Source organism: Athene noctua, chromosome 1 (assembly GCF_965140245.1).
Source record: "Athene noctua chromosome 1, bAthNoc1.hap1.1, whole genome shotgun sequence".
Taxonomy (NCBI): Eukaryota; Metazoa; Chordata; class Aves; order Strigiformes; family Strigidae; genus Athene; species Athene noctua.
The window spans coordinates 112,087,674-112,107,149 of NC_134037.1; the positions used below are offsets into that span (position 1 = coordinate 112,087,674).

At 39.7% G+C, this 19,476-nt stretch overlaps 1 protein-coding gene across 1 annotated transcript in view; it reads right to left on the minus strand.

Moving 5' to 3' along the window:
* Window positions 1–19,476, minus strand: part of FSHR (follicle stimulating hormone receptor) — an 85,549-nt gene that overhangs the window by 11,946 nt on the left and 54,127 nt on the right. Inside the window, exons 3-8 of the mRNA XM_074926560.1 lie at window positions 14,519–14,593; window positions 14,053–14,127; window positions 6,195–6,266; window positions 3,909–3,986; window positions 449–517; window positions 259–333 (exon numbers count right to left, since the gene is read on the minus strand). Coding sequence (XP_074782661.1) covers window positions 259–333; window positions 449–517; window positions 3,909–3,986; window positions 6,195–6,266; window positions 14,053–14,127; window positions 14,519–14,593 — 444 coding nt within the window. The remainder of the gene's footprint in view (window positions 1–258; window positions 334–448; window positions 518–3,908; window positions 3,987–6,194; window positions 6,267–14,052; window positions 14,128–14,518; window positions 14,594–19,476) is intronic.

Consider the following 19,476-nt stretch of genomic DNA (forward strand, 5'->3'; position numbering starts at 1 on the left):
ATAATCAACTGTGGAAAGGGATCTGGATCTAAAACCGTGGATCCAGATATTCCCCAAAACTTGAGGACAAAGTGAAAACATGGATTTAGACTGAAATTTCTGTTGTGGCTTCCAGGTTTTTTTAATATTCAGAACTACACCTCCAGTTTTGATATCCAAGATTTTGTAAGATGTTGAAATCCAGGCTGGCATTTGTATGTTCTCTGTTCTTTTCCAAGGAGTTAATAATGTGAAAAATTATGTCTGAATATTACTTACAAAACAACAGGCCCATTGGCTCCTTGGAAGACCTCATTTGGTAATTTTTCTAGGTTGTGATTATCACTTAGATTTCTGAAAAACACAACAATATTTATGCTAAAACAATCTGAAATTAAAAAAATAGCTTGCAGCAGTTACTAGCTCCTAATGTTTGCTTTTCAGAAGAGTAAACAACAGAAATAGTTACAGCTCGTCCAGGTAGGTTCCATTAAATGCATGATTCTCAATTTCCCGAATCCCATTTTTATTCAGCCATCTGCAACAGAGAAAAAAGAAGAGTTGTGTTCTTACGCTTCATAACTAAAATGTTTGTAATTCAAATCAGTGAAAGGGATCTCAAACAAATAAAATTATTAAATGGATATTCATATGGTGAAATTTCTATGAATACTAGCTGGTAAGATCCCAGTAGTTGCAGGAAGGCTTTGGAGACATGAATAGGACAGATAAATGCTACTGTCAGAGCTGATAGCTAGAGGAATTTTTTGAAGCAAGGGCAGGGCTGATGCAGATGTTGGCACTGCTCATGGCTCCCCTGGGAAGGCTGCAGCGGAGTCAGGGATGCTGTTCCAGGTTAATCCCTGGAAGTGTGAGACCAGGATCATTTCTGCTGGTGCTATTGGTGCCACTTAGTTTTGTTTTTTTGAAGATGCTTTTGAAACACTGGGGCACAGCTTAACCTTTGCCAGTAATTAGAAAAAAAAGACCACTGCCTGTGGTGATCTCGTATGCTCAGCTGAGCAGGTGGAGGAGGGAGGCTGATCATCACTGGGCTGGCAGGAGGGCAGCAGGGGGATGGTGGTGGTGCTAAACTGGCCAGGAAACAGCTGATTCCTCCTACATCTGCTGCCTTGACAAATTACTCTCCCTATCTGCTCTGCTGGTGCAGTCCCACCTTCCCGGGCTCCTTCCCCCCAGTGGAGACACAGGTAGTGAACCTGGGAATCCTCCTGGGGCTTCTGCCAAGTTTTTACTGCAGTGCATTAACTAATTAACATTTAACGTCCTTCTCTCTCTTCCCTTCATGCTCTTAAAAATTTACATTTGGGTCAGTTATATTTATCATCTTTACGGTGCAATCTTTCATCTTGCTTTAAACGTCACTCTGCAATTCACGCCCTCTCTAACAGGCAATGACAGGTTTGATTGATGGCAAAAATGGCCTGATTTAATTAAACTGTCAGCAAACCTGGACATTTTGTTTCTAATTCACACTGAAAGCTGAGCGTGTGAGTGACCCACTTATCTAAGGTCTGAGGTGGTGAGTTAAGGTCAGCATGAAAATCAGTCCTGGGTCTGGCTGAAAGGATTACCCTTTTGACCACCGGCAGGCAGATGTACATAGCTCTGCGTCTATAATGTCTGTCAGGTCAGATCAGGAGAACCGTCACCGTCCCCTTCACTTGCAAGCACTATTAGACATGAGTGAGCAGGCACAGAGAAGAAACATGTCCCTGCTTACAGCATTTAAAACATTTATTATATTACATTGATCTTACCCATTCGTAGCTGCCAGGCTGATATATATGCTTTTAATCACAGCATTAGCACTTAACAGCATTGTCTCACTGAACATGATGCTAGCTCAATGAGATACTAAGGTCGTAATACCAGATTCACTGTTGCTGTACAGTGTGGACTATACACTCCTGTCACCTGGCTGATTGCATTTGATTAGTAAAAAGAGAAAAAAAAAATTACCTAAAGCTCAAGACCTCATTACCCTACATATAGACAACTTTCTGTTGAGACAAATTCTCCCCTCACTTCAACCAGGATCCTTACTGACTCTACTAACTCTTACGTTAGCCCCAAGTGACAAGGGAGGCAGAGACCTAGAGCTTGAACATATGGGCTTTTACTCACCATTTCATAGCTATATCAGTATTTTTAAAACACACTTTGAAATTCAAGCAGTGAAAGAGGCCACTGCCCCTGAGGTGCTATTTACACCCTATTTCAGGGCAGGAAAACTGTATCTTAGACTCTAAGTGGCATGCAGACCTGGAAGCAAGGTGAATTTCTTCCACAGATTTCTAGCATTTTTTAAACAAATGTATCCACAGTTCCAGTCTGTGCTGATCCCATGTGTAAGATCAGCTGCAATTCAAGTTACTGGTTTGACTAAAATTGTGTCTCTTTAGAGTGTGGGAGTTCAATGGGTCCTGTTTTTCTTTAATGTCATCTTGACATGCCTGGTTTCACAAATTATGTTGCTGGAAAAGTAACTTTCTATTGCATGTGTGACTTCAGTTTTGTATAGAAAACCAGCAAATTTGGGCCTAAAATGAGGTAAATTCATCACAGCACAAGGAAAGCCTAATCAGGGACTCAAAGAGCACACACAGAGCTTCTGCCCCGAGGGAGAAGAGTCAGGACATTGTCTGACCGGGCAGGTGGTGACCAGGTCTGCTTGCACAGCTCTTGCTGCTCCTGCACACACTGGTGGGCATGGGGAGCCCATGGCAAGGGGCCTGTTGCAGGAGGCAGGGCAAAGCGGCTGGAAGAGGACATGATCCCCCCCCCACCAATTTTGCTAGCTAACCAGCAGCCTTAAGTCCTCGGAGAGGACTGTTCTTCAGTACGCAGACAGTAATATTGTAAGTGATGAGACGTCCTGGGGAGAGAGAGGAAGCCAATTTCATGCAGCTTTAGTGGCACAGAGAGGTCAAAACACAGTAAAAATCTGGGATATTTACCTCACCCCATAGTGGTATTATGGCAACAAATACAGTACTTGTGCAGTGCTCTGAAAAGACAAAGTCCCACCTGTGTGGCAAATATTAGCATCACAGAAGAAAAGATAATCCGGTGCGTTTGGGGTACCATTACTCAAATATATATCTGAGAAAACTGTGCGTGCCTTTAAAACTTCAGGGAATTTGACCAGACAGAGGTTGTGCATAACTGATGTGGAAGATGAGACATAACAGCTATGAGACTTGTTTACTGGCCTCTCTTTCAACCTTGCTCCCACCCAAATCAGTGTGAGCCAAATCAGTCAGTCAGAACTCACTTGCCTATTTCAGTATGCGAGGTAAATTGCACACACCCATTTTTCCAGTCTGGCCACTGGCTAGGTGAAATGAAGGCAGCTTGTTAGCAAGCGAACAGTATATTTTGATATACCAACAGAAAGGATCAAAGAAGTCAGATAGTGCATTATAATACATGACTGTTCAAGTCAAATGTAGATTCATCTAACCATGCAGCTTGAAACTGCATTTTGAACTGGCCTGTATCAATGCATTAACATTGTGTAGAAATATGCCACATTTCCACAACATCTACATATATTTTGCCCAAGTAATAAATGTCTTTGAATGATGTGTCTGAATGTAAATATTTATGAGACATGCCATCCTTTCTGAACACAATTTATATCACATGGAACAGTTGTTGTAGGTGGAATATGTTTAACCTTGGCATCAGTAATTACTAAATTTACTTTACATTGTGCTTCTAAAGTAAAGAACAGGAGTAGAATACAACAGAAAGCCACAGAAGCATTCATTTTTCATGGCAGAAACAGAATACAGGAATTTGAAAGCATATGAAATAGTGTCGATCCCCTGATTTCACTGGCCCTATTCTGGAAAAGAAATGAACTAACAAGGAGAATAATAAATGTACTATGTCTTACTCACAGAATCACGCTTTCAGAACTCAGGCCCATAAATGAGTTTCTTTCAATTGTGCGTATGTTGATATTGTCTTGAATATCTCTGAAAAATAAAATGCAACAGAAACTACACCTTTTTACCTCTCTGAGCCTTTCAATATGATATGCTATTTCCAACACAAAGTTTTTCCTTATATTCAATCTGAGGCAGTATTATAGGCAGAAGGTAACAACTTAATTTTTTAAGATATTTTTTCTGCAGTGCACAAACCTTCCTGGTAAAAGAGGCCGGAGCAAAACATTTCCAACACCCCTATACTTTCCTCACAAATAGTCTGAAGTCATTAAAATGCATAAAAGCTCGGGTCTCATAACCCTGAGTTGGATGAAATAGTTACTCCAGCAAACATACTACCCAGAAAATGCAAGCTGAGGGGCTGCGAGGCCACCCCTTCTCTCAGCCTCCAACCAGAAGAAGGAAAAGCCATTAGCCTTTTTGGCCTGATTCAGCAGGGTACCTACCAGCCTAAGAATTATTCCCCTGCAGATGTCAACAGGGTTGCTTATAAGCTTTGTGTGTACTTAAGAACTTAAGATGCGGGACTCCTGTGAATGCAGTTTGTTGAACTGACAAGTAGGCATTTCAGTCTTTCAGCAGTTTTGACTGCTATGAAAAAAGGATATATGTTCTGTTGCTTGCTCAAAATAGACCTCAAAGAAGTTAAATAGCATTACTCATAATTTAGACTGCGGATATGGTTGTTTTCATGCTGTTTCTGTTGGAAAGCATGGAATGAAATTAATTATCTGCAAAGCTTGAAATTAAGTGGGGTTCCAGAATTATCCCATGCTGATAGTTGAATCTGGCCACAATTCTGCATTAAAATGATATACAGAGGCCTCATTCTGCAATCGGAGGTGAGCAGAGATAGGAACAGGGAGGGAGTGTAACACCCATGCAAGTGAAGTGTATCCCTCTGCTAAGGATCTGCATGAGCCCTTTATAAACATTAATAACCCCCCAAGACCTATCTTTGGGATTTAATATTGGCACAACTGAAGCCAATGGGAATTTTCCTACTGACCTCACGGGGGCAGGGTTTGAACCAAGGTCCAGTTTGGGACTCAAGAATGATCAAGTCCTACTTATTCTTACAGGAAAGTGAGGAGTTTCACCTGAATAAAATTAACTCTTGCTCAGCAGGACAGAATAATTCAAGTCTAGTTAAGACTGATGATAAACATAAAGGTATACAGGAAGAAGTCTCTTCAGCTCTGTATCTGTTGCATTTGCTTGATAGTTTCAGGGAGCCCTGAAGTGTAGTTCTCTCAATTACATATGTCAAGTGCATTACAGAAATTTATTTCTTATATATGTGTATATTCAGATATCCCCTTCCATGTTTTCTATGCATTTTTATTTATATTCATGGACATTACTAAGACAATTGCAAGATTAGTATTTCTGCATCTTGAAATCTTCTCATCAAAGATTTGCACATGTAGAACTTTGCCTGTTCATTAGCAATATATCTTGTCCAAGGGAAGAGAAGAAATAATTGCTTATTTCCTGGGTTTTCTGCTTTCAATTATACAAAGAACTGATTGAAAAATGTATGTCAAGAATTTTTCAGTGAAAAAAAATCAAACTTTTTTCTGATACGTGCTTTTTTTTTTTTTTTTTTTTTTTTTTTTTTACACAAATAAAGGTGCTTTTACAGAAAAAACACCTGCTTTCACACAAAATTTTACACAAATATTTTTTCCCAGTTAGCACTGGAATGTTCCATAGAAAAAAATTTTTAATCCTCTGGAATGTTTTAATGCCAGTGAAAAAATGAGCATCCTATGGATTTTTTCCTTTTTTTTTTTTTTTTTTCTTTTGTGATGTGTACACCTCTTCACAGAAAACAGCTCCAAGATCAGAAACTCTTCCCATGCAGGCCAGAGAATTGTCACCAGGTGGCAACAAATTTCCACTGCCACCATCCTGGTTTGTATTTCGGCTGATGTAAGTGGAGTAAAAGGCTGCTATCCATCCTCTGGGCCATCCATCCACACACCCATAGCATAGTTAAAGAGAGAGTGGTCTGTAAAGTGCAAGTTATAATGCTTTGTAGAAAGGAGACCTAGAGAGAACTGAGACCTTTGAGGCTACATTATCATCAATGCCTACAAAATTACAACCCAAAACGCTACCAGGAAGCTAATAAGCAAACACAAGAGGAATTATGTCTTGAAAGGTTTTGTTGGAGCAGGATAACATTCAAAGGGAACTTTTAAAATGTGAAAAGCAGACATTAAAACTTACAGTAAAACTTTCTGGAAGGAGTGCACCTTATGGACGGCAGGTAAAAACCGAAGGCCAGTGTTTGATATTAACCTAAGGAGGAGAGAGCAGATGAAGATTGTTGACTCTGTCCCAGGACGCAGCAATAATTAGTAAAGAAGAAAAAACATTGGACTTAAAATGGCAGCAACAAAAGGCACAGTTTAGCCACACATAGGGGGTTTGCTCATAGGAAACTTGACATTGTAATGTAAAATGTTTTTTCTCCAAAGCACAATCTGAATTCTGCCCCGCTGAAGCCAGAGGAGAAACCCTGCCTTGGATAATTACATGGTACCTCCTGATAATTTCAGGAAACTGTCGATATTAATTTTGCAACCATATTCTAAGAAATCAGCTGCACTGTCACAGGGTAATTATTTTCATAGTAGCTCTTTTAAGACAAAAGTATCAACTCACCACAATTTTAACCTTCTGCTCAATAGAGGATACATTGATTTCACTGGAAATAACATTATTTCATGAAAGTAAGAGAGAATTAGGATGCTTTATTCCCCAATACATCCAATAGCAAGGAACTGAACACATGGATATTTTTCAGTAGTTTGTGTGACTGCAGACGGGCCTGACTCTCCATAGTTAACTATATCAAGTCTCCCACCACATCGAGCATCACTGGCCTCTGTGGTGCAATTTCTGTCCATGAAACACCATTCCAGAAATGCTGACTCTGAAGGACAAGCATGTGCCCACAGCCAGCGAGGAAACATGGTCACAGGTATCCACAGAGCTGTACCATGTCTAATTTAAGCAAATTTTGTTACCCAGAGCAGCAGCAAGGGCAGGACAAATGTGATATTGCCATCCAGCAGGAGATGGCTGATGGCTGGAAGGAGGGCTGAGCGCAGGGAGGAGGAGCTGGGCAAGGCTGGGCTTTGCCTGGCTGTGAGTTTTTTCCCAGCCACCAAAATGTCTCATTTTGACTCCACTAAACAAAGAGAAAATTTGGGTTCTTGAAAGATTAGTTATATATTTGTATTTTTAATAAGTGAGGTGGCAGAGAAGGTAACATTTCACTGAGAATATTGATTCCTTAAGGAATATATTAGTAGTATATGGAAAGTATTTTTTTATCTTAAACAGAACAATATTCTTTTTTTCTGCAGATTCTTTCCTGAATAGTTGAATGGTGATGAAAAGCACTGGTTGAAACTGGAAAAAAGTAACAGCATTCGTTTTATGTTTGTTACGAACCTAGATTATTTCAGGAGAGTTGCAACCTTTCAGGTTTCATAATATGAACTGAAACTGAACACCTCCATGTGACAAACAAATCCTACATTTGGGCACTCAGGGTGACACATAGGTCCATAAAATAGACATTCACTTGCATAAGTACTGCTCTGAGGACCCTGAGGTGGTATCCAGATATCCTCAGGTGTTGAAAAGCCAACTTGTTGTCTGTCTCACCTTATACTAAAAAGAAATGCGTTATATGCAGGAAAAAAAATAATAAAGAAGTATAGTGAATATTCAAGGAGAAAATTTGGGAAAGCTGCTGAAATGTCATGACTGTTTTGTCTCAGAAGTCAGAGTGGTCTGACATTGCATTAGCTTAAAAATACCAGCTGTCACATGTGACCGAGAGATTTTTACAAAAATGCCTTTGAAAAACTTATGTACTTAAGTTAAAAAGAAAGCATGATTTATGAAGCAGTTGGATTTCACAAATCCGTTATTATTTAAAGTACTCTGCACTTATTCTCTGTAAAAGGAGTTAGCCAAAAAAATTAGAAGTAATAGAAGAAGAACCTGTAACTACCTCCTTATGGTATTTTAAAGTACATTCTCTAAATTACTGGAGATGTACAGGGTTTTAGTTGAAAGCTGCCTTTAATTTTAAATGAGTCATATGCTAACAACTCATGCAATTCTTTCTACAAGCCACTTGTTAAATATGAATTATGGCATGTGTTTCCTTTAGTAGGTAAATGAAGAAGCACACTGCTGCAAAGTAGTGTGTAGCTATTGCAGGACAGAGGAGAAGACATGAGAAACTTTCCTTTCTACGATATTTTCCTGAGGAAATCTCCATCCTCATGTTGCAGTAATGAAAGATGATGGTACTCTAACGTATGCTATTCAAACAGCTCCCAATGGCAGCTTACTCCCAACATACCAAAATGCAGAAGTGGTTAGCAGGGCTTTCACCAGGCATGTGTAAAAAACCACGTTCAAAGCCTTGGGTGATGCCATAGTCTTGATCTTTCCCATAATCCCAAAGTGTTCAGGCCTCAATTTGTACTGGTGTCAACTGAACAGCATGAGATGAAGAGGAAAGCATTTTACAATCTAAGCATCTAAGCAATCATAATATATTGAAGTAAATCTACAGGTGGCACAAAGCACTGGTTGCACAGAGGCACAGAATGGTGATTAGGAGTAGGAGAAGACGTTCTTTTAATTAATTGCAGAAAAAGAACTAAAAAATTATTTAGCTAGACTGCAGCCTAGATCTTCCCTCTCTTTTTATTCAACCACCAAATCTCCAGAGGCCTTTAAGTGGATAATCTTGTTAGAATGCAGATAATCCAATTTACTGAATATCTTTCCTGCAGGACACTTTTGTCAATATATTTACCATACAACGTATACAGTCTTAGTAGCCTCACTTTAAACAAGTGTCCTCTTTAATCTGTGTTATAACTGAGTCCCCCCTTGCCATGCATAAACAGCATGGTAAGAACCTGTTTTTCAGTTGGCTGATGGCTGCTTTCCAAAGCATTAATTGTCTTTCTGAAAAGGCTTACTGGAGTCAGCACTTAAGAAAACATAGCACCATGATCAGCAAACAAAAAAAATAAAATCTTTCAGAAACTAATTCCTGGAAGATTCTGGCTGCTTATCTCCAGATATAGTAACATGCCTGGTTTTTTTTTTATACCAAATTGGTAGGAGCAAGTCTGACAAAACTGGGAACGGAGTTTACCTCATCAACTTATTGTGGGTATTTGCTAAATTGCAAACCCAAGGCAGGCATAGATAAATACAACATTACCCAGGTAGTGTTGTTTTTGTGTCCCTTAATCACGCTGGCTACTTTATACTGCAAGTGAGCCTGACTCCAGCAAGAGATTCCTCTGACTCATGTGTCCCAGCCTTACAGACTAACATAAGCCTACAATCCACAACACCTCACTTCTATGAGGCTGCCACGAAAAAGGAAGGAATGGAACATAACTTCTTTTTATTGAAGAGCCAGTTCCATGCAAGGGGTCAGTGATCCTGTGGCCTTTGCTGCACCTGCAGCAGATACAGGTTTGGGTTTAGGAAGCATGCCAGCTGCGTGTGCGTCAGGTCCTCCACGAAGTAAGACCAGGCAGGTACAAGCAGCTGCAAGACTTTGGAGCTGGGCTCTACTCTGCACAATGCAAACTATTTTTGCAGGTAAAACGCATACTTTTGTGACCTAAATTTCCCCTCCCCTCCAACCATCCAGCTGTATGCCCTCAAAATTGATCTGAAAGGAGTGTTACACTTAAATCTTTCTATTTTAAACTGAGATTGCTTAATACAGGACGTTGACACATCCACTGTAAAAAAAGAACCAAAGGACACAGATTACACATGAGAACTAATTTTGGAAATAAAATAGGTTTGAAAAGCCATTACTACATTATTAAACAGACAATGCCACAGCTCTCCCTAATGAGAGCCAGATAAATAATCTTGTACCCATGAAAAGGTCAATATGTTACCATTCTGAAGCAGTCTGTCTCTTTGGCATATATCCAAGAAGACCAATTAACAATTCCCTTCACTGATTCTAAAAGGCGGGTGGGAAAGTTAAGGTTACCTTTTTCTAGAAGGCTTAGAGTATTTCAGCATTGCACTTCTTTAGCATTGCATTTTTTTAGCATTTTTCTCTCCTCAGTGTTTTTGCCATACTAGTAATGATGATGCAGGAGACAAAGGCAGCTGGGTGAGCAGGAAATTTACTTGTAGCCAAGGGGACAGAGGTAAAAACATATGTTAGTGGCTGTAATGAACCCAGGAAGATGATGAGAGGACTAACAAGGCTAGCCAGAGTTTCTTACCTGCCCCAAAATAAGACTTAAGTGGTGATACAACTATTTTTGAAGCAGCACAGAGAAAGCCTTGCAAGCAATGTGTTGTAAAGGTCACTAAACCGGTGGGCTATGGTGCTTAGGCTCAGTTTCAAACACTAACACTGCTTAATTTTCCTCCTTTTTTTTTTTTTTTTTTTTTTTTTATGAAAACTTCCAGTTAATATATATTTTTCTGTGAGATTTTCTGAATTGTGTTTTAACAGTTTTTTCACAACCACAACACTGTTGTCAGCAATCAGACCACACATCTTGTACCATGTCAGACTGCAGCTAGAAATTTCAGAAGAACCACAAGATGCCCAGTAATGGGCAGATACGTGAGCCCCCCTGCTGTGGCATGCTGGTAGCAGCCAGATCTTACTATACCTCTTTACACCGAGATACAGGGGTGCCTGTGCCAGCTGTTCTGACTGGTGGGTCAGACCAGGAAGGGCTACAGAGGTCTACATCAGGGTCTGCAGTAGAAGGCTGTCCAAGGACCTCTCTGAGTACAGGCCTCCATCTCCCGTTCTGCTGCCTAGATGTGGACTATTTGGGAAGCTGGCATGGATCCCAGCTAGGAAGAAGGTACATCACATGGGCAACAGGAGCATGTCCCAGTGAGACCAGCATCAGGTTTGCTTTTCCACTCACACGCAACCCTGTATATGATCAGACAGAATCTCCTAATCTATTTTGTGACAAGATATTTATGAAATCACTTGCTATTTCTTCCTAACTTCCAGCAGTTAGTGGGAGAGTTAGGCTGTGATGTACAAGGTTTGTTAGTTTCCCTTCATGGCCTTTTTATGGCCATGAAGGGCCATAAATTTTTGGCCTAATTTTTATCATTTCTCAAATAGCTGCTGATAGCAGATGCTTAACCCTTTTCTCAGTTATCTTAAACTCTTAGTCCCATATGAGCTCCCCTCAGCATCTTGCCTAATATTTTCATTAATTGACCCTTCCTCATATGTCACTGGAGGGTGAATACTAGGACTAGGTTAACTTTACCAACTGCCATTTTGCAGCCTTCCATCAAGGTTTCTGCTTTCTCCTTAAATTAACAGTCCTATTCTTCCAAACAGTAAAACTCTGCCTTTTCAAGGGGAGGTTATTCTAAAAGGGCCAGCACCAGTGAGTGAAACAAGGGGATGGAGAAAATGGCTGTCTTTCCTACAGAAATATGCCAAGAAAGAGCATGAAGGTATGACTGCGTGTAGAGAGAGTGACCCAAGTTTGATGTAACTCAGCATCACACCCAGCTCACTGCTATGTGGAAGGCTTTTATGGGTACTTCGGGCCCTGCTCCTGATCCCTATGGTGTGAATTGGTGTAGCTCCAATGAAGCCAAAGGTGGTGTGCTGATTTATACCCCCAGTGCAGTTACTTCAAACCTTGCCATTAGCACGAAACACACATTCATCTGTTCAGACTCTCAGAGCCATGAAGCCTGCACCTTTAGTACATTTATAGTCATACAAGGTGTGGGGGGGTTTGCCTCCTAAAATGAAGGCACAGAGAGGATGCGGCATTAATCCATTAGTGGAGTAAACATGGAAGATGGATTTTATCAATTTAAATTAGAGAAAAGGTTTGGCACAAGAATGAATGTAAATGAAGTGGCTGCGAAGAAAATGAGAGAAAATTATCTAGTCACCAAATCACTGAGTTTCTGGAAAAGCATCCCCTGGAAAAAAGAGAGAAAGCAGAGAACATTGGAGGCATCAAAAAAGTCAATAAAGGACTTTAATTAAAGGGTTACATGGAGTGGAGCCAGTAAGAAATGGGATAGAGTAGTCTGGGGAGTCTCTTCCAGTCCTGTGTGCCCACAAGGGAGAATACCTTAAAATGCACCCAGTATATATTTTCCTCTGATTTCAGCCACTGAATAGAACTAGCTGAAGAGGAATGAGGAATGGTTAGTTAGCCAAGCAAACCTCTATATTTTTAATCTGTTGCTTCTATAGGTCATAGCAGAGCTGCTGCAGCTGAATTTTTGTCTGAATGTTTGAGCCAACATGTATGGGAGCATAGAATGACAAATGTTCAAAAGAGGGAGCATCCACTAAAATCAAGAGAAAAACTTCCACTGAGTCAGATGTTTAAAGGGGGGATTTACCTTTTCCTCACGACCTATAGTTTGTGTGTCCCACATTTCAAAAATCACTGAAATGAGTGTGTTCATTACTGTGTTCACATTTCTTCTTGTTCTTCAGTTCTACATGAGATAAATGTGCTCCCATTGTTTCTAACCATCTGTACACCTGACAACTGTACTACTCATACCAGCTTGTTCTGGGATTTCACATGGGATAAACAAATGCTGTGTTTTTGTTCATGGGTAGCCAGAATTACTCAAAGACAGCAGTCACCACTGAATGACTCAGGCTTGAAACCAAAGGAAAAAGGCATATGATTTCTCCTCATGACAATGCAAATTTAAAGCTTTATTTCCCTGCTGTCAAAAGGAGAAAATCTGTGTTTCAGTTAAGAACATAAAAAAGTGCCTGGTGAATTTGATAAAGCAGATATTGGTAAAAATGCTGAGGAGAACAACAATCCTACCACAACTCTAACCACATATTCCATTTCAATGAGGGTTTAAACTATAATGGTTTATTAGCACTAAATACACCTTATCTCTTAAAGTCCAAACCTTAAATCTCAAATCTTAAAGTTCAAATTCCAACCAATGCCTCTTGGCATTTTTGAGCTCAGAACCTGTCAGATGTTAGTGATTTTGAGACCTTAAACACTCATTAGCTTACTGGGAGCTATGGTTATTAGACCACTGACCTGGTTGCATCCCATCTTCAAGAACATCTAACCAGACAATTAAGCCCTTTCTCTTATGTGCTCAAATGTAGAAATCATGATCAGGCTTCTTGTGTAAGTCAGGAAAACAAGGTTAGGTATATGTGCTCAGGTGGATGGACATACAAAAGTTAAGCTTATATCCAGCTGGGCGTATATGCCATTGTTCAGCAAAAAACACTGTGTAAGCTTATTTAAGCTATGGCCATTAAAACCAATTACTGTTCATTGGATTTTGCTGGGGCTTTATGCAGAGGAGAGATTGTCAGCCATGTTTAGATCACATGCTAAAAGCTGTGAAAATATTTTTGAGTAACAGTTTATTTTAAGGATAGATTCAATTGTCACTGAATTGTGATGGCAAGCGCCTGGGAGTGAATGTGGCAACCATAGTTGTGCAAGCAGCATTTCCGATGAGACTGGCTGATGAAATAAAGTTATAACATATAGCAATATGTTTGTATTCTAAGGCTTTGATCATATCACATCATGCACTAATGAAAACCATTGCTATAGGACCACCATCGCTAAAGAAAAGAGGATTTGAGTGCTTAATACCATGTGTATGAAGTATAACAGAGAGCAGAGTCATAGCAAAGACAGATGGCAGAGATTTTGTCCCAGAGCTCTTGGGTGGAATTTCACCCTAAAGTTGTTTTCACAGACAGAAAAAAGGCTCAGGTCCTTTTTTCATCATGCAGTTTCAACCTGATGCTTAGACAGGCTCAAGGAGCCTATGTGTGTGAATATTCTATGGGGGGTATTATCGTCACCTTTTCTGAGGACTGTGTGCAGGCTTGGGTATGAAAATGTAGATTGACAATGTGCAACTAGCAGGGGGAGAGAGGGCGTTACTCTGTTTTATTACCAAAAATGCTCAGCACAGGTTGGGCAGAAACACATCTGTATCATTCAAAATTATTATGGTACTTCCAAAGTGCAAAAGTTCTTACAAATATCTGAGGCTTGGAAGGTGTTGGAAGGCATCTTGATCAATGTACACGAGGTTGTTGGCCTTCTCAATTCGTCTGCAAGAGAAAATAAAACATTAGAGGAAATATAGTAATATATTGATTTAAAAATACCTGTGGTTGCCCCATGATGTAGTGATACTATACACTGAGATTTTCTTTTTGACAGCAGAAAATCTGCACATTTTCAAAGAGCAGCCTACCAGGGACCGGCAGACCCCCTCACCTGTCAATATCAACAGTGGTTTGAGAATAAGTTTCAGGCTGACCAGAGAAAGAAAGGGACAGTTAGATAAGAAGATGGAAAAGACAAAGGGAGGTTTCAAATGTTCCTTTATCGCTTTGAATTCTTCAGAGCTTATCTGAACCAAACTGCAAAACCTTTAATACTTGCCTATAATGAATCTTTATAATTGTGTCCTTTGAATTTAGATTGCTCATTACTTACATTTCATGTAGTTTGGGGAGGTTGGAAAACACATTTGCTTCTATGACCTCCAAGGCATCATTCTGTGAGATCTCTCTGAAAAATAATTTAGAAGTCAAGATATTTCAAGCCATGGTGAAGCAGAAATTGAACAAGTAAAAAATTCAGAATGAACTTCTTCCTAGATTACCGATGAATTTTAAAAATAAGGTGGATACTAGATAAGAAAACAGGCCCCCAAACCACCAATGACCTGCCACCAAGCAAGCAACAGCAGACAGGAACAGACATCTTCTGAGGCTGGAGTTTGTATTTGTAATGTCACTCCTGCACCTCCTGCTGTCACCATTCCCTGTGTATTAGAAGGCAGGACCCAACCATCTTTGGATGTTGGATCTCTGACATCACTAATTAGTAATAGAGATTTAATGAGAGCTTTTAACATGGTGAAGAGGGGGTGAAAGGTGACTGAAATAGAGAAGACAACTAAAAAGTTCCCAAGAAATATGATACAACTTCAGCAGTAGGAGATGATGCTGTCTTGACCTGATGTAAATTACAGAAATTAAAATTAAGCCACCAGAAGACACATCCTTATTAGCTGGAGACCACAGACATGAAAATTCTTCCAAGCCTTGGAGAAAACCCTATACGACGTCTTCTGTATACAATTAATGTCCACTTCCAGCCACAAAACTGCAGAATAAAAATGGACAGTTTTCTGTTGTCAACACACCAGAATGCATCTCCTGCTGGTCCAGAATACATATTTTTTTTTCTCCCTTAATCTGTGGAATGGCAAAGATTGGCTCAGGGTAATTCAGAACTCAGGAATTCTACTGGTGAATCAACAGGCAATTACTGCAGTGCAACCTGTCCTGATTACATCCCTTGTGATGGCAGTGACCAGGAAAGTTGAAGCAAAGACAGCTATGCCAAAGATTTTCCATTGCCATTTTTGGAAATGGTGCAAAAGTGCTATTTCCCAAGCTGAGGTCAGCTGTAGGAAGTAAAATTTGTAATATGGATATAACTTGGTGATAGAGTGACAGTCTATTGGATTTTAATGCCAAGGTAACTGTACACGTGTTTGGAATGAACCTTTGGATAATTAGACAGATTTAAAATCGTCTGGCATTTGTTCCTAGATATCTGGTTCTTTTGAAAGTATATTGGTTGCAAATATATTTGAACAGGCCTGAGGTAAAACAATAGATCGTAACAACAGCTGCATAGTCACAAAAATTATTACAAGTAATATAAAAAATATTCCACTTCCTTCTGACTAACAACTGAACTGTACCTGACAAATTACCTGCCCATTTAAGACAAACAAAAGCCTTGTAAAAGAAGATAAGTTGCTCATCTGACCTTTTCTTCTTTAAAAAATGCTTCAGTAGTTTGATATTTTTTATTTTAATAAGAAGCTTGCCCTGCTGTTTCCTCAAGGATTTTACAGAAGAAACCCAGCTCTCATCTGCTCTGGGAGCTCTATACTGACTGGAGAATATGAAAAGAAAAGTACCTGAGGACTGACAATAGATGCTCGGTAGGGTGTGATGAGAACTGCATTTGTTTAACAGTGCTGAACCACCAGCTCACATGTGAACATGTTCCTCTTTATTATTTAGAATTCAGCAGCAACAAAACGCTTCCACTGAGACTAGGATTCCTTCCCATCATGCAATGTGCACAGTCATTCCAAGGGATGTTTCAAAGACTTTTTATCTTCCTGTTTTCTTTAAAAATTATGCATTATAAGATATATGGTAGAAACAACCACCTCGTATACTGCATTTACATGACAGTACAATTAACTTGCTTAACTACAGCCTAGAAGATTTAACAACATGGAAGGTGTCTCAGACTTTTAAGATTTAGTTTGGTTTTGCTCATGCTCCTTTTGGGCAGTCAGCAGTATATTTGCCATTCTCCACAATCGAAAAAAATCAGTTGTCTAGAAAAAAAATTCACAGAAAAAGCAGAACATTTAATACCAACAAATCCATTTAGCCAGAAAAGATTTCATGCCACTAAACAGCTCAGGGAAAAATGTCGCAGACTTGGTGGCCTTATACAGGCAAAAAAAGTTTATTAAGAAACCAAAATACAGTAGTGACCTCACACGCCAGATAGGGCTGCTGAGGGTAATAATTTTTTATGATCCAATCTGCTATCTAACTTTGGAATAACTTGGACGATATGCTTTTTTTAAATGGAATGCTTAAAATTGAATGTTTCTGCATCAGGAGAGTGTTTTGGCTTCGTAGGAGTGGGATGGGTTATGGGCTTTGTTTCGATTCAAGAAATGGAAGATGCAGATCTCATTAAAGTAGGGCACGAGAAGGCCATGACACTTTGGAAGGTTTGAAGAATACATGGTTAAGGAAGGAATGGAAGAGAGGTAGGAAGATAGGAATGCCTAATCTGTTTTTACAGGATTAAGGTTTTAAAAGAATTAAATAACATTCGTATGAGGTGGGTGTTTCAGAGATTTGGGGAATGACTTGGCTTTCATTCTAATATTCCCATTCACAGGTACAAAGGTGACAGTAACCTTTTTTAAATAGTTAATGAAAATATATCCATTTAAAATTATTTTTGCTGTCTTCCAGCTCAAACAAAAAACTATTGCAGCCATTGTCGTTATGAGACTCTCAAGACAAGTAAAGGAAACAAAAGGGAAACGTTAATGGCAGCAGGCAGTAACCCTTCTGGTGTTGGCCTTCATCCTCTGTGTTAAGGGGATTGCAGGGTGTGAGGGAAAAGGACAAGACCTTGTGTCCCCCACAATGAATTTTATATCCTCTGCTACACTCTCTCTAGGAAATCCTGTTGGTGATGATACTCATCATTGTTCTTTGCAGATGAATACCAGTTTACAGCACTAAAGTGCTGTTTTCTGACAGAAGGCCATTGCTATTCTTGTCCTTTGGGGTGTCCATATACCTGTTACAGGCTGTCATTCAGTTAAGAAGGTTAAATTAAAAAAAACATTCAGTTTAGAAGAACCGTCACACACTGTGAACAACAGACAACTCTAGTTTGGGTTTTGGTTGCATGATTTGTGTGAACAATTTATTCCCACCTGGCAAAAAATGCACACCCTGCTTGTGGAAAATCAAAGGAACACTATCTTGGATACAGGTATCCCTGGCATTAAAAGTACAAACCATTGCTGCTCACATCATACAATCAACTCAACAGACTCAGATCCTGTATAGAGGAGAGCAAATAATACCTGCAGCAGCAACTACAAACTAGTTTGCTGGCTAGTATTTGTGCAAGTGATTTGTCTTACAGTATAAATACACACAAATAGATGATTGCTCATAATGCATATCTTATTATATGCCATCACGAGAGAAGATGGGACTGTTATTACATTGTTTTGATTGTAATGAATGATATTATTCACTCTACTGTTAGCTGTCACAGCAAATCCAGATAGCAATTTAAGTATCATTTCTGAAGCATGCAAACCTTTGAATAGATGCCATGCAAAACAGTTGGGGCAATTTCTTAAAAAACCCCAAACCTTCAAAACCCCAAACCACCCAGTGGTTGTAAAGTGCTTAGGCATTTGCTAAGCTTAGTTTCCACTGCATGCACAGCTCTATTGAAATCAGCAGTGATCTTCAAAAGCGTAAAGTGTTTATTTCAAACACAGCCTAAAAGAGGAAAAACTATTTGGTAAAAATGTTTTACAAAGGCATATAGGATAGTTGTTTTTATTTTTCTTCAAAGAGAATGTAAGATTTGAAGGTGTGACACCATCACATGTCTAAGGAATTTCCTCTAATTTGCCACTAAGGTATCAAACTGTAATTGTTATTACCTATTCACAAGAATCTGACTACAGGGTAGCATTCCATGTGCAATAGCCAGAGCCAGTGACAGCAGGGAGAGTGACAGAAAATGAAGAGGAGCAGGAAAGTGCTGCCTAGTGGCAGTACAGTCTTAGCTCAGTTTAGGTTGTCTGCAAAGCTGCCCTTTGGCAGGGCTGGTGATACATCTTCATGGCATCCGTGACGGAGCCCAGCATGAAGCATAGGAAGCATTCCTCTTCAAACGAGCTGCACTCAAAGTGCGATGCATAAAAATCAAGATACATTGAAACAGCCTTTTAAACAATACTATTAGCAAGCAATTTATAGTTCGTGGTGGTTTCTTTGTAGTCCTCTAAATAAAAAGTCTCTTAAACTAATCAAAAGTCTTACAGCAAAACCAAGACTGTATTAAACTCACAAACTAATGGTCTTGTAGCCAAGTGGTCTCACATTTCAAAATAATGAAAGAATAAAAGACTGGACATTTATGTGTCTTTTATGATAAGAACTCCTTTTGGGATCAGAGTGGGGCACACAGGCAGGGATAGGGTTATTTTTCCCCTGCTGGGAAATGTGCCTATTTAAAACATGTGTATGTATGTGTGCATATATACAGATCCAGATGTGTAGTACAGAAGAGTAAGTAGAAATTTGTGTCAAAAGGAAAGCTTAGCATATGCATGGCAGAAGACCAGCTTAAAGGCAGATCACAGCATCAGTCCCTTACATGGTGCCCAGGGACTTACACTCTCAAGCACAAAGACCTTGTAATACCAGCAGCAGGAATGACATAGAGTAACGTGCCCAACTGTTGAGCTTAGCTGTATGATGGCCATAGTATATGTGGGATTTATGGATTTCTGCTTTTCATCTCCCTGTGGCAGACTAGCAGAGCGGGCTGCCCTGTGTGTTGAGGTTTCTCAGGCACTTGTTTGGTGTGTGTACCTAGTCCAGAGACATGGACATGGTGTGAAGGGGATATTTCCCCCCTCTCCAGCCACCCTGCACTCCTCCGTAGTGCTGGGTGCAACCCACTCCCTGCAAACTCCTGCAGCTTTCCTTAAATTTTCTTCCAGGGCAGGTCCATACATGGGCTATACACTTGATCTGTTCACCTTATTTTTACTGTGATACATTATAATATGGCCT